At 46.3% G+C, this 22,778-nt stretch overlaps 1 protein-coding gene across 7 annotated transcripts in view; it reads left to right on the top strand.

The window, feature by feature from the left end:
* EPS8 (EGFR pathway substrate 8, signaling adaptor) overlaps positions 1–22,778 on the top strand; it is a 1,030,589-nt gene that overhangs the window by 855,311 nt on the left and 152,500 nt on the right. For all 7 annotated transcript variants that reach the window (XM_078674027.1, XM_078674024.1, XM_078674021.1 and 4 more), the window contains one exon: positions 9,593–9,704. In XM_078674027.1, the coding sequence (XP_078530153.1) occupies positions 9,593–9,704 (112 nt within the window). The remainder of the gene's footprint in view (positions 1–9,592; positions 9,705–22,778) is intronic.

Below are 22,778 nucleotides of genomic sequence, written 5' to 3'. Positions count from 1 at the left end.
AAACTGTGTGCAAAGTGTTGGGAATGAACACACATATTTCTGTGCATGTTTTGTACTAGAGATGAAGATATAGCATTCAGTGATCTTGCTGACTGGCATACATTTGATAATTTCTGACAGGAGATGTTGAAATGATAAGTAAAATCTATTCCCAAGATTGTGCAATTAGCATTTGTTGATGACCCAGGTCTGTAAATTTTGATAATTTGAAAAACACCATATTTTTTGCAAAGGAGCTTGGCTTATAAGCAGCAAACATTTAAATATGTAGAAAACACCTGACCTCCTCATGGATATAGTGATCCACCTTATAAGATGACTCATGGAAGCACAGCCATGCTTAAGGAGCAATGTGTTGTGGCATTTCCTCAACAACAATTAATAGCTTTAGGATAATTATTAAAATTAAACAGTCTACCTGCAAAATGTAATGTGTTTGCAGACTCCTGGTCATATATCCTTCTCTAACTTTACTTCCCACCATTTATGCAAAAGAGTTCAGAAGAGTTCTGCACTTGTTTTACTAAACTTAGTGAAACTGGTTAGGCAAAAGAAGTATTTAGTCTGCTTATTAAGACTTAAGTAAAGGATTTGTTATGTAGCCTTAACAATAAATTCACTGTTTCTCACTGTTAGATTTGGAGGTCTCTAGTGGCAGAGGTAGGTACCTTTGACCAAATAGGGACCCTTGCATCTAGTCAGGGTAAGGGGGTACACTCCTAAAATAATCCCTGCTCATCCTCTTGGTAGCTTGGCATGAGCAGACAGGCTTATCTCAGAGGCAGTGTGTAAAACATTTGTGAACACATCCAGTAACTCAGTGACAACACTACAGATGGACACCACACAAGTTGTAGTATAAAAAAAAGTATTTTTATATAGACTTAACACTAGATCACAAACAACAAAAATCCACAATACTGTACGTTAAAAATTGGTATAATGAGCTTAGTTCTCTTAAGATGTAACATGCAACACTTTGAGTTCCATGTACCTTTGGATGCATAACCCTATACAATGAAATGTCGCAGGGAAGGTGATGCGTCAGTTCCTTACACGCAAGAACGGTGATGCGTTGGGTCCCTACTGATGCGTAGAGGATGCGTCTCGGCGTGGGGAGGTGATGCGTCGGTTTCTTACTGCGCTTCCATGGCAATGCGACCCGCAGTGCTGTGATGCGATAAAGATCCGGTGCAATGAAACAAAATGGCGTCTTCTTCTTGATGCACCACAATGCATGCATGCCCAATGGCCGTGCGGTGACTCAATGACTCTCTTGAGTCGGAACAGGCCCTGCGACGCGCTTCCCACTGATGCGGCGGCATCTGATGCGACGTCGATCCTCTTCTCCGGCAATGCGAGGTGCTTTGGCGACGATGCGACAGCTGCTGCAGCGACACACTTTCTTAGCGATGCGACAACAGCGGCTGTGGCGGCGACATGCTTCTCCGATGATGCGGCGGCGCCTGGTGCGACGACGGTCCTCTTCTCCGGCGATGCGAGGCGCTTCTGCATTGCGAAGCGGCAGCAGCAGCGACACGCTTCTTCATGAGTCATGCTTCCAGCTCCTTGCGACACGCAGTCCCTCAGAAAGCCCAACACAACTGCAGCCACTTCCAAAGAACTCTTGGAGAGCTGGTTGGGTGAAGTCTGTTGTCCCTGAGACTTCAGCAGGAGGCCAGCTCTATCTGAAGCCCTTGGAGATCCTTCACAAGTTGAATGAAAGTAGCACAAAGTCCTTTCTCCTTTCTTTGGAGAAAGCAATTAATAAAGAGCTTACCTGCTTCCTGGAATCCAACAAACCTTTGGACGCTACACAAGAAGACTTTAGAAGTCAACAGCACACCATGACTGCCCTAATTACTGCATTGAAAGAGCTGATAACTATTCTTGATGGGGTAAACCGGCAGCTCTGATCCTGTTAGATCTCTCAGCTGCCCGTGAATTGGTCAATCATATGGTTTTGTTCAACCATATCAAGGCACTAGGAATCGGGTCCAGCTCTTGGATTGCTCAAATCTTTTCTATCAGAAAGGGAGCAAATTATTGCCAGGGATAGCTATTCTTCTAGTTCCTTTACACTTTCTTGTAGGGTTCCTCTGGCCTCACCATTGAGCCCCACCCTTTTTAACTTGTATGGCACACCCTTTACCCTCAATGAATCACTGGGTTTCTCAGTGATTAGCTACGCCGATGACACTCAGATTGTCTTCTTGGTATATGGAAACCAGCTGGATACAGTTTCTGATTTGTCTACTGCATGCAATCGATTAGTCACTGGATGTCTAATAATAGTCTGAAGCTAAACTCCCAATAACATGAAGGTACTGCTTCTTGGCAAAAACACATCCTTCTGGTCCCTTTACTGGGGGCCAGCAGAAATGGGGAATTTAACCACTCCCATGTCCAAAGTGAAAAATCTAGGGATAATTTCCGATGATCAATTGTCTGTTGACAAACTAATGCAGTGACATCCTCTTCCTTTTTTATTCTAAAGATCTTGGGAAAGATTTCTCCGTGTTTTCCTTTGGGACATAGGAAATTAGTGATTACTGCTCTCATCCTTTCTAAACTTGATTATTGTAACACTCTTTTTATTAACTTGCAGAAGCTGCTACTCAATAAACTACAGATTTTGTAGAATGCTGCAGCCTGTCTGCTAGCAGGTATACCCAAATACCAATCCAACTCTCAGGCTCTAGTTCAATTTCTTTGGCTGCCTGTGTGAGAAAGTGCCATCTTTCTTGCATTGGTATGCCCCCACTTTTTTCTGAACTGCTGATGTGCTTTGACTGGGTGTGCCCTGGGCTCCTGCCAAACAGGTACCCAGGGCCGGTGTTCCTTCCCTAAAACTGTGTTGAAACTAAAACCCAATTGGCATCTCTGGCCACCTGTCAGCCCCTAGTAAATGGTACTCTGGGTACCCAGGGCATGGTGACCAGAGAAGACCCCTAAGGGCTGCAGCACTTATTGTACCACCCTTAGGTGCCCTGTACCCTGATACCCACACACTGCCTTTGCAAGCTGAGTGTCTAAGTACAGAACTAAACAAAGAGTTGACATGGCACACATTCCTGTGTGCCATGGCTACAAACCCACTGCCCTGGCATACATCAGTCACCCCTCTAGCTGGGTGCCCTCTGCCAGTGGTGTGGGCACAGGTGCACTAGCCCTGTGCCCCTACAGTACCCAGGGCCATTCCTGGGCACTGTAAGTGCAGTGATGCCATTAAGAGTATATGGTGTTGAGAGGTAGTCATTATGAACTCCACATCACCATAATGGCTACACTTAAGACTGACAAGTTTGGTATCAAACTTCTCAGCGCATTAAACCCACACTGATGCCAGTGTGGGATTTAATGTAAAATGCTTCACAGAGGGCATCTTAGAGATGCCCCCTGAAACCTAACCTACAATCCATGTCTGGACTGAGTGGCTGCCCAGGCTGCCACACATCAGACATGTTGCTGGACCCCTGGGTGGAGAACCCCTCGCTCTCCTAGGTCTGCAACAATGCACATCCTGGGCGAGGTGCTAGGTCTCCTCCCCCAGGATGGGCAGGGGGAAGCTTTAAAGGCATGCTGCCTTCGTGAGCTTCTCCAGGCCACTTGCTGTACTCGGCAACTGGCCTCCACCAGTTCTAAACCCCCACTCTGGCGTGAAGACTGTCGGGAAACCCTACGTCAGGAAGGGGGTGTGCCAGTCGGTGCCAACCCCACCCCTCAGGTGGGAGAGGCGAGGTGAAGCACGACCCTGGGCTCCGGCCATCTTGAAGATGGGGAGCCCTGCCCAATCACAGCTAGGCTTCTGCCCCCCTCCCACAGGAGAGGAGCAGGCTAGGGGGTGTACCCACCCCAGGGCATGGGGTGGGTACTTGCCCTACCTGTAATGCCCCTAAACTTAGTATTTAGGGGCACCCTGAACCTTCCTTCCTCAGATCCTGATAAGAAAAAGAAGAAAGAAAATCAAGAAGAGAAAGACCCGCCGTGCAGCTGATCACAACAGGACGACACCAACTGACTTGACCCCAGCCCTACCGGCCTGTTGATCCTAGAACCTGCTCCTGCTTAATCCCGGCGAGTCCTGTGGACCGCAACCTTGGGACACCCAGAGGACCTGCCTGCCTTGACCCTCTTAAAGACTGGGACTCCTATAAGCAGAGACTCTGCTTCAACAACCAACCCCTGGTGCCAGCCAGGAAGCTCAAGACCTGCCCACTCTGCACCCGCCGAGCCCGGCCCATGCCGGAGTGATCCAAGACCACAAGGACATCCCCCCGGCAACTGGGACCCGAAGTCCAGTGCCCAAAGACCCTCCTCGACGAACCAGACGACGTCTGCAGCCTCAGAACCAGGGACCCCTCCAACCACGACCAGCTGAGGGTAAGATTTCCCGCCACCCCTGCACCCGGCGCCCTGCGGCTCCCTGTGCCTCCCTTTGGGGTACCTATCTCTTCTCCAGGATCCCAACTTACCTCTCAAAGTGGTGGTCGCACCTGAAGAAATACCCTTCCTCGAGTCTGAAGCCTTTGTTCCCTTTTTATCTTGCCCATTGACTAACATTTAGAGCCTGACGGCTCAAAAACTCCCTGCACCCAGCCGCCTGAGTGCCTCTGGCAGTGCAACCTTTGCCCTATCCTACTTCCCCATTTTCCCTGAGCAAGTGACCAGGAGCCCAGCTCCCACAGCCGTGTGGCCTGCTAGCCAGCAGCCACCCACCAAAGACCCCCTGCCCCTCATTGGTTAGCATTGGGCCTAACTACCACTGCACCCCGCTGCTCCCGTGCCGCTGAGGGTGAACCAACTGTACCTACCTGACCCTGGGGTGACCCCTGAGTCCATGCCCAGAACCTTAACTTCGCCAGTCGAGTACTCACCTGAAAACCGGTAACTCACTTACCTGCCATTGGATAACATTGACTGGTTTGACTCGAAAAATCTTCTAAGTGTGAAGTTTTGAAAACTTAAAATATTACTATAAAATCAGCCGAATTCCAAAGTACTCGCCTGTGATCAGGAGAGAAGCCAGTACTGTACCTTGTAGCCCAGTACTGAACCACAAAAGTAATCCGAACCGGGTTTACTAGTAACCTGAATTTTCTCCATAGGAATCCATTGTCTGCTTTTCTATGAAATTTCTTCTGTCTACTTTTGAAAACTTGAAATATTCTTTAAAAATCATACTAACTACTGAAACGTAATTACTTACCTGTCTTAAATAGAGATCCCAGTGCTGGAACTAGAAGCCTTGTACTTGCTTACAAAAGTAACGAGAACATACTTTACCTGTAACCTGAATTTTCTCCCATTGGATAACATTGCCAGATTTTCACTGAAAAGTTTCTAAGTGTGAACTTTTTGAAACACCTTTTTATTCCTTAAAAATCATTGCAATAACCAAAACGTTTTTACTAAACTGTTTCCAGCTTAGACCCCAGGACTGAATCTAGGATCCAGTCTTGGATTTACAAAAGTAATCTACAAAGTAATCAACTGTAATTATGTAGAAAAACCAATTTTTATACCTGTTGGTTCAAAAAATAAAACACCTATATCTTATAACAATTGGCCTGGAGTTCAGTCCTTGAGTGTGTGAAACCTTTTGCTGACTGAGTGTGCACAACAAATGCTTTATACTGTCCTCTGGTACTGCCTTACTGCTCGACCAAGCTACAACTTTTGAGAGTAAGGTCAGTCCGGACTTTAACCTCTGTTATACCTCTGGGGTTGGTGGACTCTATACACACTGTACCTTATGTTGGTCCAGTATATATAGAGCCACTTTCTCACACCAGTACATAAGCGCATCATTTTCAATGCTTTATGTACTGCTTTTAAGGCCCTGCACGGCATGGGCCTAGTATATCTACAAAATAAATTTACCCGGTGCACTCCCCCAAAAGCCCTGCACTCTGCACTAGCACACAATCTGGTCAACCCTACATTTAGAAGAGCAGGCTGGAGAGGCAGAAGCTTTGTTCTTAGCACAGTTCACCATTGGAATGCCATGCCTTTACATCTGAAGTCTTGTACATCTCGGTCTTCTTTCAGGAAGAATCTTAAGACTTGGCTTTTTAATGTTGGTTAGCCTCTTTTTGTGTCTTCCCCTTCTGTTGAGTTTGGTTAGCACCATTAGGCTTCAGGGCCTATGTTACCGCTCTATACATCTTATTTCCATTCCATTCCATTATATTATGCCCATTTGAGTAGTGCACATGTCACCGGTAAGGGTTTCCTGGTACCTCAGCAGCTGGGTGATGACCTGTTTGGGGCGTATTAGAAGAGCCAGGTTTTCAGTTTCTTCAGGGATGCAGCAGATCAAGTTGCAGGTATCAGACTAATTCTGTGGTAGATAGGCTTCTTGGATGCGTTCTGAGATGAAGGAGCTGATCCATCAAGATGCTGCCTCTTGGAGGCTTTGGATGGGGATGGATTGGGACATGGGTCCCAAGGGGCTCCCGAGTGGATGGCATGCGTGGTGTTGGTGGTTTCTAGTGGATTGATGTCTGTCAGTGTGGTTTCAAGGGTGTACTTGTCATTGGAATTGAGGTTTTAAAGGGTTGAAATGTCTGGTTGGGGGGGGGGGGGGGAGGAGGTTGTTGTAGATTGTATAGATGTTGTTGGTGAGTTACAATAGAGAGCTGAATAGCCTAGCAGACATACCTAACATTCACTATTCTTTTAAGGCACTTTGGGATGCTACAAGCAAATATGCATATTTGTTATGATGGTAATGTGGTCTGTGCCTGGGCCAAGATTAACATGATCTATGTTTTCGGTTTTTTTATCAGTGTTTGCGTGTAGAACAAATTTTAATTGGACTTAGGAATAAAACCTTAAAATGTGCTTAATACAAACTCTTGCGTTGCTTGAACAGAGTCTGCAGAATAATCTTTTATTTTTCTGTGTACAAATTGCCAAATGCGTTCTGCTCAGCACTCAAAACTCGGCTTGAAGGAAACGTTCCACCTCTGTACCGATCATTGTTTCACAGTTTGAAAGGAGCCTTTTTCCTGCAGAACCACATTACTAGGCCCTCCAATTTCTCCATAAATTAAGTTTCAAACTAACATACACTAATGCTTCTTGAGCTTCAGATGAAAGCATTATTTTCAACTAAAGTTTTCTACCCCCAAACATGGGGCCCAGATAGAAAGGTATCCCAATCAATATCATGCTGTCTATCAGGACACAGCACAGAACGCTATCATATATGCAAGAGATGCCACATGGCTCCGTACCAAGAATGCACAAAAATATAATGCCATAGGGCTGATAGGGATATTAAACTACATGTTTTGGGATATGTGATGAAAAAAATCAGGTGTTTATATTCTCTTCACTCACTCTAGTAATACTCGTTTATGGTGAGTTATTTCGTATTAAGTTGCTAATCCTAATACATATGGTGTATATAACATTACGACCAAATAAACATTCATTGTTATAAAATACTAGGGTTTATGTGTACTTATTTGGGGGCTACAGTTCCTCATGCACACACAGAATAATCTTCTTTGGGTATAGATTCGAGGAAAGTGAATTCCACACTCCCCCCTCCCCCCCCCCCCAAAAAAAAAAAGTGGGCTACAGTGTGAACGGATGAGATGACCAAGGGTCAGGGTAGACTGTTCCCATAACGAATAGGGTCAGCACTGATTTGCATTAGGTGGCACATGTACTCCATTGTGATGGAGAAAACTGTCCATCAAATACGAGGCCTTTCTGCCTGATTTTGAGTTGGGCAGACCTCAAGTGTTAAGCTCCCGAAGTAAAATTCACTCCGGTGTAAAACTTTCTCTGACAGTCAAACAGAATAGGTGCCATCTGAGATTAGCCATTAGATCGTCTGCCCTATTTTGAGTGGACGGTTGCATGGCTTTCCATTTTAATTTTTACTAACAGTCCTTCACCACCTGGTATACCCTGCTGTCAAGGACAGTGGAAAAAAAAGACACCCACATCATGGATGAAAACTCAAATGGTGTGGGGGTCATTTTTTCCCCTAAAAACAAACTCTCATGTTGGGAGTTTGTTTATGGAAAATAAAAAACTTTGGGAATGTTTGGTACCAAATCGTCGTTTTGGACTGGTCTGTTAAACTTTTCCTACATTGGCAGGAATCACAATGATGGTGGTTTGTGTCACTGTATAGAGAGAGGTCTACAGGTCCAGTGGACATCTCTTAAATTTGGTGGGTATAGTAAAGACATGGCCACCCAATCTGCCTTTACTCCGTCTGCCAAACCCTAAATCAGCCCCTCTTTCTAGAGTGACCAAGTGGAAAACAACTGTGGTTTGAGCGATTGCTGGTGGTTAGAATATTTGCAAGAATTCATACCATCACCATTTGGGTGTTTGATTGCCAGTAATATGCCTGGAAACCTGAGTGTGGTAGCCTACTGCTGACAATGTTTGAGAATTCTAAAAAGAAGTAAAATTGCATCAATTAAATGAGTATTTCTAGGAGTGCAGATTTGCTACCTTTCCGATAAACTGGTCACTACATAGATTTAATTTCCTGATCCAACTAATGAATAAGTCAAAAATCTGTTCGTAAAGTCAGGACAACGAGAACAACCGACATGTACATGGTCCCCAGACCAAATCTCCATGCTAAAAATGCATTTATTTGGGGGGTGAGCCATCCGAAGCTCTGACCCTGAAATACTGTGGGATTCTTGACACCTATGAATATAGCCCCTGGAGGAAGGCGGTTTTGGGGTGAAGTATGTGTCAATTTTCTGTTTCTCCACTAGTTGAAAGGTGTGTACAAGCACAGTGGTTCACAATACCTTACTGCTGTTGGTATCACTATTTTTGTATTTTTTTTTTGCAGTGTCTGTATTTTACCCCCTAACAGTTGTGATATGATTGCTCAAAAGTGTCTTTTTGAGCAGTATTAGTTACAGATGTTAACTTACTTTTTGGTTAAACAATTTACCAGGGCAAGAAAAGAAAATTAATCTTAACTGTTTAATTGCCCATGATGATACACTGTAGCCACTGATGACCTGCTACTAAAGTGATGCTCATGTTGTACAGTGTTATGTAGTTTTTATGTATGAACATGTGCAGAAGTGTGGCTTGGTTTACGGTTAGAGGAAATGCTTTGCTTCTGTAAATCTCGTTCTACTATGTGATCTACAAAACAGTACATTTTTAATATACCAATAAAGTCCACATTTGTAAAGCGCACAATCACCCTAAGGGTCTCTAGGCGCTGGGGGCCGTCGGGAAGATTAAGCGAGCTATTGCCCAGAGTCACATGGTGCTGGGCAAACCTGCCGCCGGAGCTTGGGATCGAACCGTGGTCCCCAGATTCCAGCGTCAGTCGCCCTGGCCGCGGCGCCACACCTCTCAGCTTTTTCAATTTAAATAGACATGAATGTTATGTTGATTTGCACAGTGCACTAATCAACCTAGAGAATATCCAATATGGAGTCTTAAAGTGTGAGGTAGAGTTGCTGTCTACAACTTTATGAATACAGTTTGATTTTTATTTCATCTGTGGCTGATCACTTACAGCTCCCAGTGACAGCTGAATTAGGTAGCTTGCAATTTCTAAATAAGATCATCTCTTTTTCTTTAGAAATTATGAAGCACAAAATAAAGGACTGGCCAAAAGATATGCCAAATCTCAGTATGACTTTGTGGCAAGAAACAACAATGAACTTTCTGTCATGAAGGATGACCTTTTGGAGGTAATTTGCGGCAGATTGACGTTAGTTATTGGAAGGACTGATTTTAAAAATGTATATCTGATATGCCTACAACCTTTTCAGACATAAGAATAACTGTGATTTAAAGTCATTGTGGTATTCACCTTAAGCTTAAAGATTTATTCCTGAAAAATTATGCAGATTTTCTTAACTTATATTTGACTAAATGGGTTTGGATTCTCTAAGATTATTCAAATGAAATAACTGGTTTCACCTATAAGTGTAAAACGAGTGACCACAGCCTTCGTGGACCACAGTTTGTGGAAAATAACATAAGAAATCTAATGACAAGACTTGATGGTTATCAGAACATTAAATTTCGTTTTATGCAGCACCACAATGTTGAAGAATTTTACATTCCACACAACTCCATTTGTCACGGTGAGCAAATGGTGAATGAAGGGGCATCTTGTTTTTACCTCATGAGCACCTTTGGATGATCGCATGTGTTGCAGAAGAGAATGAATGAATAATCATTTTTGCAGCAAGGTGGTTAGAGATGATCTCCTGAAAGTGATGTCGGTTGTGCAAATTGCCTTTGTAGCAGGGGTTGTCTTCTTTGAGCTTCCTCCTCTGTTCCAGTCCATCTGGTATTTGCGAAATAAACTATTTAAATTGTTTAAATACAACATTGGGAAATGAGTTATATTCTTGAAACTTTCTGTTCATTGCCAATGATGAGTTCAACATGATCAGATCCTCCAAACCTAATTGGATCAGTAGTATATAGTTTCTCTCTTTGTTTATACTGCTGATCATATACCCATCCTGCAACTATCTATTAGTAGCCCTGCTTCTTGATATGCATGCAGCACTTGCACTACCAAATTGAGGTTTGTTTGTATTGAACATCACACTGTCATGGGTATTGTCAAAGATTCTGCCAGAGACTAGAGCACCTCTCACAAAATTCAAGTTCAGTTTATCAGCAAGGCAGCAGAGAGAATCCCAAATGTCCCTGCTAGCATTCTCCAAGTACTATAAGATGTGTTCCCTTTTGATCTCACCCCTTGAAAATATTCAAATGGATTTTGAACACAATGACGATCTCAAATCCTTGTTCAGAATGAAGATTGAGTACAGTGGTGAGTAATAACTGGGGTTTGATCCAACATTCGAGAAAATGTTTGTGTAAAATTAAATAAAATGATGACTTGTGCAATCCAGTCAAATAGCTTAAACAAATCAGATTTGTTTTCATAATTCATGATTTCCATTTTGGATTATAATGATGCCAGTTGTCGTACAGATTATCTTTTCCTTAATGTTTTATGCGCAGAAATGTCTTTAGATCTATTAATGTCAATAGGCATTTTAAATTCAATATTTCCCAAATGCCCTTCGAAATTACAACAGAAGTTCACAAGTCTTTCAAAACTAACATATCCTCCTGATAACCCCTTTTGTTTGGACATAGTTGTGTTATATTTTAACTGTGGTTAGAACCAGCTGAAATGGTGGTGTCTAGATCATATGCATAGATTTACTTATTGAATTTTGACTGAGTGACCTGCCAGAGCTCTGTAAGTTGCCACTCTGTAAATTGCACTGCTAGGTTTTTTTCACCGAAGACTACTATTATTGGGATGGGCTTCTGACATGTGGCATAAGATCACATGTTACTTTTACATCAATCTTCCACTGCTTCATAAAATGCACTGTGTCAAAATGTGTCTATATTGTGCTCCATAAGAACAGTGAACTGCTCTTAGCTGACAGCAGTGCTGCGATCCTGTAATACAAAAAAGAGTGTGAAGCTATAGCCTGGTTCAATCATTCATTAATTTGTTTCTGATGGATACTTATAACCACAGATTCCTCCCCTTTAGAACATTCCCCCGGCATCAGGCTGGACCTAGATCTATTAACTTTTCAGCAGTGTTCCTGCATGCCGCTTCATGGTGGTATGCGGCTTTGCTTTCGCTCCACACCACCCCATAAATGTCGGAGCGAAGACACATATAAGTGCCACCCTTGCTTGCTTGCTCAGTTCCTTTCTTTCCATGCCTTCTGATGTGCATTCTGAGCTCCAGCCACTTTTGTCAACCGTCCAACTCCTAAAACAAGAAAATCCAGTTTGCTAGGGAGCTTTGTTCCCTCCTAAACCTACTGTTTCAAACCATGCCTTGACTGTAGGAAACGGATTTCAATTGTGTACCTGCACAAAGTATATCTCTGGTGTTTGGGCTTGGGGCCCTACTTGAAGTTGTGCAACAAAAGCGTTCTAGTTCACCTGAAAGTGGTCAATTACCTGGAAGCAAACCTGTATGTTGACGAACAAAAAAAGTAGTTGTGGGCTTTATGCTGCAAGTCAAGAGCACTGACTCGAGGTTGTGGTCAAAGTCCTCTGGTAAATTGCAATCTACACATGAGCATAAGAAGAAGTGGGACTCGATACATAATCTGCCAGTCTCTATCCAAAAGTAAGGCACAAAGGAGTCCAGAATGTCAGTCGCACACCCTCTGGATCTCAAGTTACTGAGCCGATTCCTCAGCTGATCCTGCTGCGCCCCAAATTATCCAGACCATTGGCAATCCAGATTAAAGTCTTTAATTAGGCCATGTTGCAGATATTTGACACTCTACTGTCTCCCTCTGGCTTGCCTTCAGCCCCAGGGTTCTTCTGCAGGAACCTTCAATTGGACTAACACCAGCAGACCTAAACTCTGTACCATATGACCCCCAAGCACCTGTCTTAAACTCTGTACCAGCTCCTATACAAACTTCCACCGCAGCTCCATGAATTGGCTGGCCTGTTGATGCTAGTACTGACAGCAAAGGTGGAAGGTCCAGTGCTGGTTCATTTATCAGACCCCAAACAGATTTCAGCACAATCCTAAGCAATGTCGCACTACGAAATCACTAATGTGCACCCAGTCACAATACAGCCTGATTCCAATCCTGTGCTCTTACTAGAATTGACATGCCCCCAAGGGCTCCATTATTTTTTCGGCTCTGATTATGATCAAAGCTTGCTACCACCCAGAGATGATGGTTGTGAATGGTGATGATATACCCCCTCATTATGATGATGATGATAATGTTTACATGCACTTATAAGAGACCAGTGGGCTTGATATTTCCTACTGATACAAGGTAGACCCTTCCCTATGAACCTACAACATAGGAGAGTGCTTCATTTGCAGTATTAATTCAACATGAAGCTGAAGTCCTGAACTTACAACTAACCTTTTCTTTTCCTGCACTCAAACTGATTATGTCCGCACTGGTCCTGTCCCGCCTGGATTATGGGAACGCCCTGTACAACGGTATCCCCCAGTAGTGCATGCGCAAGCTACAACTGGTCCAGAACCAGGCGGCTCGCCTTGCCTTTGGTCTCCCTAAATTTCACCACACCTCTCCCCTACTGAAGACCCTCCACTGGCTCCCTGTCCGGGAACGCGCCTTGTTCAAACTAGGCTGTATGGCTTTTCAGGCCAGATCCGGCCTTGCCCCCTTCTTCATATCTTCAGCCATCAAAACATACGTTCCCAGCAGAGACCTCCGTTCCTCCGCCCAACATCTCTTAGTTGCCCCTTGTTATAGGAAAAAAAAACTGGGCGGCTCTAAATTTTCCACCCTTGCCCCGGCGTTTTGGAACTCCCTTCCCCTCCACCTCAGATCCCTCACTCAGTACTCTACCTTTCGCAAATCCCTTAAAACTTTTTTGTTCACCCAGGCCTTTCTGTCTTAAAATCCTCTTTCCCCCTGCCTCAGTTTGATGCCCGAGCTGTTGATTCCGACACTTAGGCTGTTTTTTGCCACTTTAGCGCCAAGAAACCGTTTAGGTGTATGTTGCGCTTTACAAATATTTTAAACTTAAACTTAAACCTTTGTTGAGGTTAAGGCAAATGTCCTTACGGAAATTTTACAGCCTGGGCTGGCAGCATTTAAGAACTTTATCCTGTAATGTTAGGCCCTCACTGTCTCTTTAGTGGGGTCATGTGTCCTGTGCCAAGAGGTTTTGCACTTCTGGAGTTGTCAGGAGCATCAGGGCATTCTCCTGGCAAGTTTTTCAAATGCCAGGGTGGGCGCACTCAGTCAAAGGTGTTTATTGGATCACAATTATCCCCTACACCGGCACAGGACATCTTTTGTCAATGGGAGAACCCTGGCTAGATCTTTTCACCACTGTAGAGAGCACACTGTGTCAAAATGTTTTGCCCTTTGGAGTTTCCACAAAGATACTCACTGTGAGATGCATTCCGGCTGGAACGGTACATGCGACTCCTGTATGCATTCCTGCCCCTGTCTCTCCTGCCCAGAGTTCTGAAAATTATCAGGAATGGCCAGGCCCAAGTCATCCTAGTGACTGTGGATTGGGCCAGAAGAGTGTGATACTAGGAAATTCTGGTCATGAGCATCTACCCTCTGATCTCTACATAGGATCTCCTGTCGCAGCAGCAAAGTAGGGTCCTTCACATGAGCCTGTGCAATCTACACCTCTGTTGGACCTCGTATCCTTGGCGTGGTTCAACCCCAACCTTCCTGTTTTGCTGACTTCTTTTTTGCTGGCTTTAGGACTATGCACACTTTCCCACTTCTCGCCAGTGCTAAAGTGCAGGTGTTCCCTCCTTAAAATAGGGTAGACTTAGCTTGCACCTAATTGGCACATGTAATTTACTTGTAAGCCCCTAGTAACTGCATGTACACAGGGCCTGTAAATTAAGTAGTACTAGTTGGCATGCAGCACTGATTGTGTTACACCCCTAAGTAGTCCTTCAAACATGTCTCTGGGTAGCTGTGGCAGCCTGTATGTACAGTTTTTAAACTGCCATTTCAACCTGGCAAAAAAAAATCCTTTGCCAGGCCTAAACCTTCTGTTGTAATACATAGACGTCATCCCTAGGGTAGTCCCTGAAGATTCCAGGAGACAGGGTGAAGTATATTTTAAAAGTAGGACAAGTTCTTCTAAGTTTTACCTGTCCTGGTAGTGAAAAACTCCCAGCGTCAATTTTTACTATCAATCAATCCGGGGGTTTGTAAAGCCCGCTACTCTCTGTGAGGGTCTCAAAGTGCTGGGGGGGAGGGTGGGGGAGTGAACGCTTCCGGATCAGTCGAAAAGCCAGGTCTTGAGGTCCTTCCTGAACATGTGTAGGGTCGTGGGGCATCTGATGTTCACAGGGAGCTCGTTCCAGGTCTTGGCTGCCATGTAGGAAAAGGCTCTATTGCTGGTTCTGTCTGCAAATGCGAGGGACCTCTGCCAGGGCAAGGTCGTCGGAGCTGAGGTTCCTCTTGGGTACGTGGAAAGATACTCTGTCGTTGAGGTATTTGGGTCCGATGTTGTTGAGGGATTTGTATGTGTGGATGAGGATGTTGAAGGTGATCCTCTTTTTGACGGGTAGCCAGTGGAGGTCTGATAGGTGTTGCGTCATTTTCTTGTGACGCAGTGTCCCAAGGACGAGGCTGGCTGTGGCGTTCTGGATCGTTTGGAGTTTGTGTAGAAGAGTTCTGTTGACTCCTGCATAGAGGGCGTTGCCATAGTCCAGTGTGCTGGATATGAGTGCGTGGGTGACCGTCTTTCTGCATTCGGGGAGGGGATCCATTTGAAGTCTTACGGAGGATGCGAAAGCAGTTGAACCTGGTGGATGCGATAGCGTTGATCTGGCGGGTCATGGAGAGGGAGGAGTCCAGGATGATTCCGAGGTTCCGAGCGTTGTCGGTCGGGGTTGGTGGGTTCCCGAGGACGGAGGGCCACCAGGTGTTGTCCCAGGTAGAGGTGCAGGGTATGAGGATGAGGACCTCTGTCTTCTCTGAGTTGAGCTTCAGGCAGCTGTCCTTCATCCAGGCTGCCACGTTCTTCATTCCTTCCTGGAAGCAGTCTGGTGTCTTTGGGATTCTTCGTGAGTGAGAGGATGAGCTGGGTGTCATCAGCGTAGGATACGATGCGGAGACCATGCTGTCTGACGATGGTGGTGAAGGGATCCATGTAGATGTTGAAGAGCGTCGGGCTGAGCGAAGATCCTTTGGGTACTCCGCAGTTGATGTAGGTGGGTTGCAGAGAGGAAGGGGGGAGTCTGATCCTCTGGGTTCTGCTGAAGAGGAAGGATTGAATCCAGTGTAGGGTGGTTCCTTGTATCCCCGTGTCGTGGTGTCTGGCTGCAAGTGTGCAATGTGAGACCGTGTCGAAGGTTGCGGAGAGGTCTAGAAGGATGAGGGCTGCTGTCTGTCCCTGGTCTAGTAGTATGCAGATGTCATCAGTGGCAGCGAGGAAGGCAGTCTCGGTGCTGTGGGTGCTGCGGAAGCCTGACTGGGAGGTGTCTAGGATGGAGTTCTCTTCGATGAAGGTGGTCAGCTGGGCGTTCACAAGTCTCTCTCTGACTTTGGCTGCGAAGGGGAGGAGAGAGATGGGTCGGTAGTTTCTCAGGTTCGTTGGGTCAGCTGTCGGTTTCTTGAGGAGGGATTTCACCTCTGCCCGTTTTCAGCCAGGGCAGGTGCAAGATCTGAGGGAGGTGTTTGTTCGTTCTAGTTCGGGTGCGATGGCAGCAGCGGCCCTGTGGAAGATGTGGGGTGGGCAGTGGTCCGTTGGGGCTCCTGAGTGAGTTTTCTTCATGGTCGCAGTGATGAGCTTGATGGTAGCGGGATCCCAGGACATGATGGGTGGCCTGGCGGCGGTAGGTGGGGGGGAGTGTGAGGGGTGGCGTTGTCCGGTGCTTGTTTGCTGAAGTTCTCGTAGAGGGCCTTGATCTTCAGATGGAAGTAGGAGCTGAGCTTGTCGCAGAGTTCCTGGGAGGGTGTGATGTCCTTGGCCTCGCAGTTGGGCTTTGCAAGCTGCTGGGTGACGTTAAACAGTTCCTTGGCATTGGTCACGTAGGTCTGGACTATGTCTCTAATGAAGGTCTGTTTGGTGTCTCTGTGCGCTGGTGGTATTCCTTCAGGGTGATCTTGTGTGCTTCCAAGGTTTTCTGGTTTCACCAGGTTTTCTCTAGTCGTCTGCAGGAGCGTCTCACTTCTTGTAGTTCCGTGGCGAACCAGGCCGCCTTCAGGGGGGATGTTTGGCAGGGTGGTGCCAGCTTGTCGGCACATCAGAAGACCCTTTGGTGAAATTCCCTGGCCACGGCGTTGGTGTTTGTCGTGATGCCAGGGGAGGTCTTGGAGGAGGGTGGAGATGAGCTGTTCCTTTGTGAACTTGCTCCACTTCCATCGTGGTTGGTGCGGGGCGAGCTTGGGTGCGGTGGTGGAGTTGAAGGTGAAATAGATGTAGTGGTGGTCCAGCCAGGCGGGCTGGGTGGTGTGGCTGAAACGGATGTTTGATCCTCCCGCAAAGATGGGGTTGAGTGTGTGACCCGCTCTCTGGATGTACTGTTTTGGTCTGAGGTTGTCGAGGAGAGTGGTGGAGTCTGGGTCGTTGCTGTTGTCGAGGTGAAAGTTCAGGTCCCCAAATACGATGTAGTCCTTCGAGGTGATGGCGTGGGGTGCGGCGAGCTCGGCGATGGTGGTTGCGGGCTGGGTGCAAAGTCCTGGCTGTCTGTAGATGAGGGTGCCGTGTAGCATGGTCCTGGGGCTGGTCTGGATCTGGAAGTGGAGGTGTTCTGTGTTGGAGTGGGGCTCGCTCATGCTGGATGTGGAGAGCCGGAAGGAGGTCTTTTGTGAGATGGGCACTCCTCCTCCTGGGGGACTCCCCAGGAGTCCTTTCTCTGTATCTTGTAGCCGTCCGGGATGGCAGTAGCGATGTCGGGGCTGGAGGTGGCGTTGGTTCAGGTTTCTGTGAAGAAGGCGACGTTGGGCGAGAGGGTGTCGATCAGGTCCCAGATTTCGATGGTGTGACGGTGCAGGGAGCGCACGTTGAGAAGGATGCATGTTAGTGTTTCGGTTGTGTGAGCATCAGGCTTCCGTGCTGCGGGAGCTTTGTCGATGCTGAAGGATCTGAGGCAGAGTCTGCATGAGTACTGCCCATGTGTTGTGGTCTGCGAGGATCTTACGCCGTTGGTGTGTCTTCCGGGATTGAGAGTGTGGAGAGTGGCTGTGTCATAGAAGTGGAGTCCAGGTGAGCCAGGGTTCCTGGCGCTGGTCACGGTCGGGTAATGTACGGGCACAGGGGGACTTGGCTTAGGTGCGCTTCCGCGCAGCGGTCGCCATATGTAGGGGTGGGAGGCGGGAGCGACTGAGTAGGGGGGCGGGCAGCAGTGGCAGTAAACAGAGGGGAAAAGGAATAACTAGTCACAATACAGCGAGGCCGACAAAGTAGCAGTACTAATGACAATACAGCGAGGTGACACACAACAGTAGCAGTCAGCAAGGAATAAAACTCCAGATTTTACAGTGTGCAAAATGGAACACTTGAGGAGTACCGGAGGGTGCCTAAGCGAAACCTGAGGCGCAGGGACGGGCTGCTGGCTCGATCCCTGCTCGGGAGGAGGGCCGAGTGCTGGCGCGGTCGCCGATCAGGCGGAGCTGCCGGGGAGAGTGCTGGCCTTGGCCCAGAGATCAAGGTTTCAAGGTACTATGGCAAGGCCTGCCTCTCCCATAGTAATATAACATTGGAGTTGTGTTATAAAATGTAATAAAATGTAATTCCCTATTGGGAACAGATAGACATGTCAAGTTTGGTGTCTGAAGAGTTGTAATTAAAATCCCTCTTCAATGGTAAAGTCAGATTTTTAATCACAATTCTAAAAAGGCCACTTTTTGGAAGTTGTCATTTTCTTGTGCTAACTATTTATTTATTTATTATTTATTTATTTAACAGTTTTATATAGTGCTGGCTAAACCCAGGGGTATCAAAGCGCTTTACAGGGGTTAGAAGTGGGAACAGGTTACAAAATTACATTCGTACAAAAAGGAAAAGCATGAGAAAATATGAGCAACATGTGAAGAACAAAAAATACATAAACAAAAAAATAGGTAGTACATTCAGTCCATAACAGGATTTGGGTAGATGTGTAAGCGTGGATGACAATTGGTGGACGGGGGAAAGTTTGGAGGTAGGGTGAGACTGAGGAGGGAGAGGAGATAGCATGTAGGAGTAGGCAGTGATTATATGAGAGCTAGTAGAAGGAGGGTGGAAGTATATATGAGGGAGATAGGAGGGGGTAGTAAGTCATGTATAATGTGTTGTAAAACATTGCACCATCCTGAGCATGTAGTTAGACCCTGTGGTGGCCGGATTAAGGACCCCAGTATTTGTAGAGAAGGTGTCACTTGAGATCTGTTGTGAAACTAACGTATGAGGGGTTGCAACGTAACTTTGGGGAGTGAGTTCCAGATAATAGGCGCATAACCGGAGAAAGAGCTTGTTTGAGTGGCTTTCTTGTATACCAAGGGAGGTACTAGTTTGATGGTATTGGTTCTCCTCAATTCTCTGGAGCAGCCCGCTTTGTGAAGTTTTTGTGAGAGATACAGAGGGGGTTGAAGGTGCAAGGGTTTATGCGTAATGCACGTGTTCTTGTAGCTGGATCTGCCTTCGGTGGGAAGCAATTGGAGATCTTGGAGGATGGGGGAGATGTGATTGAATCTCTTGCAATCAGAAATAAGCCTGTCCGCGAGGTTGAGGACTGACTTGATTGGGGCAAGGTGCATTTTAGGTGTTCCGGAGAGTAAGGCGTTGCCATAGTCCCATCTGGAGAGTACTAGTGGTTGAACAACAGATTTGAAGTCATCAACAGGAATAAAGGGTTTGATTTTCTTGAGGTGATGTAGGGAGAAGAGCGCGCCTTTAGCTGCGTTTTTTTATGTGGGGAGAAAGGCTGATGTTTTGGTCAAGGCTTATCCAAGAGATTTGACTGAGCTGGAGGTGGACAAAGAGCTGTTGAGCTTTAAGGTCAGAGATCCAATGTTGAATGGGGAGCTGGCTGTTTTTAGGGACAAAGAGAATGACTTACGTTTTTTTAAGGTTGAGTTTCAGGTGGTTGAGATGAAACCATTGTTGAATCTTAGTCAGGGTATCATTGCGGTGCATAATGTCTGCATGGGCTTTGATATTATAGTAACGTTGGGTATCGTCCGCATAGAGGTTATAGTTGATACCTGCTTGCTTTAGAATGAGGGTGAGGGGCTCCATAAAGAGGTTAAATAGAGTAGGAGAGAGAATAGAATCCTGGGGAACACCCAAGGAAACAGGGTTAGGTTTAGAGAGGCAATTGCTGATTTTAATTTGTTGGGTTCTGTACTGAAAGAAGGAGGTGAACCATTCGAGAAACAGGACAATTGAAGCCGAACCGATCTTTGAGTATGTTGAGTAAGGTAGAGTGGTTGACCGTATTGAAAGCAGCAGAGAGGTCGAGAAGGATGAGAAGGGATGCCTCCCCTCTGTCGAGGGAGTGATGGATATCATCAACAATGTTGAGCATCGCAGTTTCAGTGCTAGAGCCCTTATGGAAGCCTGACTGTAGTGTGTCCAAAAGGTTAAGTGAGTCAATGTGTTTGTCCAGTTGGAGCAAGGCGCATTTTTCGAGGACCTTGGATAGAAGGGGAAGTCTCGAGATAGAACGTAAATTGTTATGGTCGTTATGGTCAGCAGTGACATTTTTGAGGATGGGAGAGATTTGGCCAAGCTGGAGGGAAACCGGGACACAGCCAGTGGCCAAGGAGGAGTTGATGATGGTAGGTCCAATAAGGTGCAATGATGCGCTTTAAATCTTGAATGAGGTTGGTGGGGAGCGGGTCAAATGTGTGAGAGGAAGGTTTAAGCTTAGTGATGATGTTGAGGACTTCTCGCTCGGTAACTGGGTTAAAATAAAGCCAAGATGCGTTATTTTTTAGCTGTGGGCTGGGGGGGAAATGTTCCAGAGGGGCAACAGTGTGCGGGAGAGGAACAGTCAGGAGGGGGCGATGGAGTCAGCGCTGACTTGGGTGGGCAGACATAGAGGGGTGATGAGCTCTATAGTGGGGGTTGAAGCAAAGGCTAGATCAATCGTGGAAATTTTCTCAGAAAAGAAGTTTGCAATTTCCTTACATCGTTCGATAGAGGCAGTCAATTTGGAAGGGGCAGAAGCTGTTTGATTTTTGATAATGCTGAATAGTTCCCTAGGTCTATTATCTCTGTCGAGCTGAGCGAGGAAGAAGGAGGCCTTTTCATTGAGGATGTGTTTTTTATAATTAGCCCTAGCGGTTCTGAGGAGGGAAATATTTGGGGGGGAGGGATGTTGTCTCCATGTGCGTTCGGTCATCCTATGCGCGCTACTCTCATTGTTGAGATCAGCATTAAACCAGGATTGGGGGCTGGGGGGTTTTAGTGATTTTAATTTGGCCGGGGAAATTTGGTCAAGGACCTCAGTGATGGCTTTGTTGTAGTGTTCTGTAAGATCATTAGTATTTAGTGAGGGAGGAGGAAGTTGGAGTTTTGCTTTGATTTTATTCTCCAGATTGTCCGGAGGAATCAGGTGAAGATTTCTAGTAAATTTCTTATGTTTGATGTTTTTGGGGGAAGGGGGAGGAGCAGCCCTGCTGATCGTGAAGAGGATGAGGTGATGGTCCGACCAATCAATAGGGACAATTTGCAAAAGGGAAGCCAGATCGTTGCTAGTAATGATTGCGTCAAGAGTAGCCCCTTTTGAATGTGTAAGTGAATGGCAAAGTTGAATCAAATCTGTAACGTCAAGGAGGTCATTGAGGATGCTAACCGAGGGATCAGCCTTATTATTGCAGTGAATGTTGAAGTCACCGTGGAAGATGTTTTTGGAGTTGGAAATCGAGGATTGGGAAAGTAGGTCAGACAATTCCTCCACAAAGGGCAAAGGGTCACCAGGGGGATTGTAAATGTTGTGTAGCCGAATATGTATTCGAAAGAGGATTGATCAGAATTCTTAACAAGGGTGAGTTGGAGTTCGTCTTTATAAATAATGACGATTTTGTCAAGCCTATCCTTTCGGAGGATAGAGTAACCCAGGGGGAGAGAGTGTGTCAAGAATAGATGAGGAGTGAGCATTGAGCCAGGTTTCCGTAAGAAAAGCGATGTCAATAGCTTCACTAAGGATAGTTTCCAAGATTTCTGTTGCATGTTGTGCGGCCGATCGACAGTTGATCAGCATGCAGTTGAGGGGTATATGGTTGGTTTCGGGGGAACAGCCAGAATGAATAGTGTTGAGTTGCTGGGGAGGCCCGGGCGAGCCAGGGGAGGTTGTTGTCCCCAGGATCATGGGAATAGTGGAGTGGAGTGAAGTGTAGGAGGATCCGTATTAGTAGTGCATTGCGTAGAAGGCATGGACGAGCCAGTGGAGGTAGGGAAAAGGTTTCTTCCCAGTGTCACCGGAGTAGTGGAGTGAGGCATAAGAGAGGCAACAGACAAGGAGCAGGGTGGGTAAGTATTGTTTACTCCCCAGGGTTAGGGGAGGAGTGATGGGTCTGAGCTTGGGAAGATACAATGATACATTTGGTGCCTACAGCCTGTTTCGGGGACACATGAATATGTATAGCTGGCAGGTGGTCTTGTGTATTGCTCCCAGACAGTGATACAACTGGAAGATACATGTTGGGAGGATGGGCCACTCTGAGAAAATCAGGAGGATGAGCTATTATCCACCACACTAGCACATCACAAAGGCACTACCTGAGCACACTCACACATGGACTGTCTCTAGTCTATTGTGACCACCTAGGCAAGCTGGCCACCAGGTATAAATGTTGAACCTCAGACCCCAACTCTTTAGTTAATTTCTGGACCTGTGACCTCTGCCTGGAAGAAGGAACGCTGTGCTGCTGAAAGGCCTGCTGCTCTGAAGGGATGCTGCCCTGCTGTGCTGACTTGCTGCCTCTTGCCTGGGTGAGAAGGATTAGACCTGCATCTATTGAACCTAGGACCCCAGAGTGACTCTGATTCGTGGCTGGCCTCCTGACTAAAGACTCGGGAACAGAAGGCTCCAACAACCTTGAACCCAGCACCTGGACTTTGCCATCTGTCAGTCCAACCCTGAAGGTGGCGCCACTCAAGTTCAGGACCTTTAGAATGGGCCTTGAGGTGCTAGGGCAGTCTATTTGTGGATCCAGCAGAACTGAAGGATCTATGCTATGCGGCACAACCCAGAGCACAACCGACATAATGCCTCTACTGCCTGGACTTTCCCGACTCAAGGACTTTGCATCTTCGTCCACTGCCCCATTGAAACTACCTCACGATAC

Source organism: Lissotriton helveticus, chromosome 1_1 (genome assembly GCF_964261635.1).
Source record: "Lissotriton helveticus chromosome 1_1, aLisHel1.1, whole genome shotgun sequence".
Classification (NCBI taxonomy): Eukaryota; Metazoa; Chordata; class Amphibia; order Caudata; family Salamandridae; genus Lissotriton; species Lissotriton helveticus.
The sequence above is the reverse complement of the archived record's forward strand: the minus strand, read 5'-3'. Positions and strand labels throughout refer to the sequence as shown.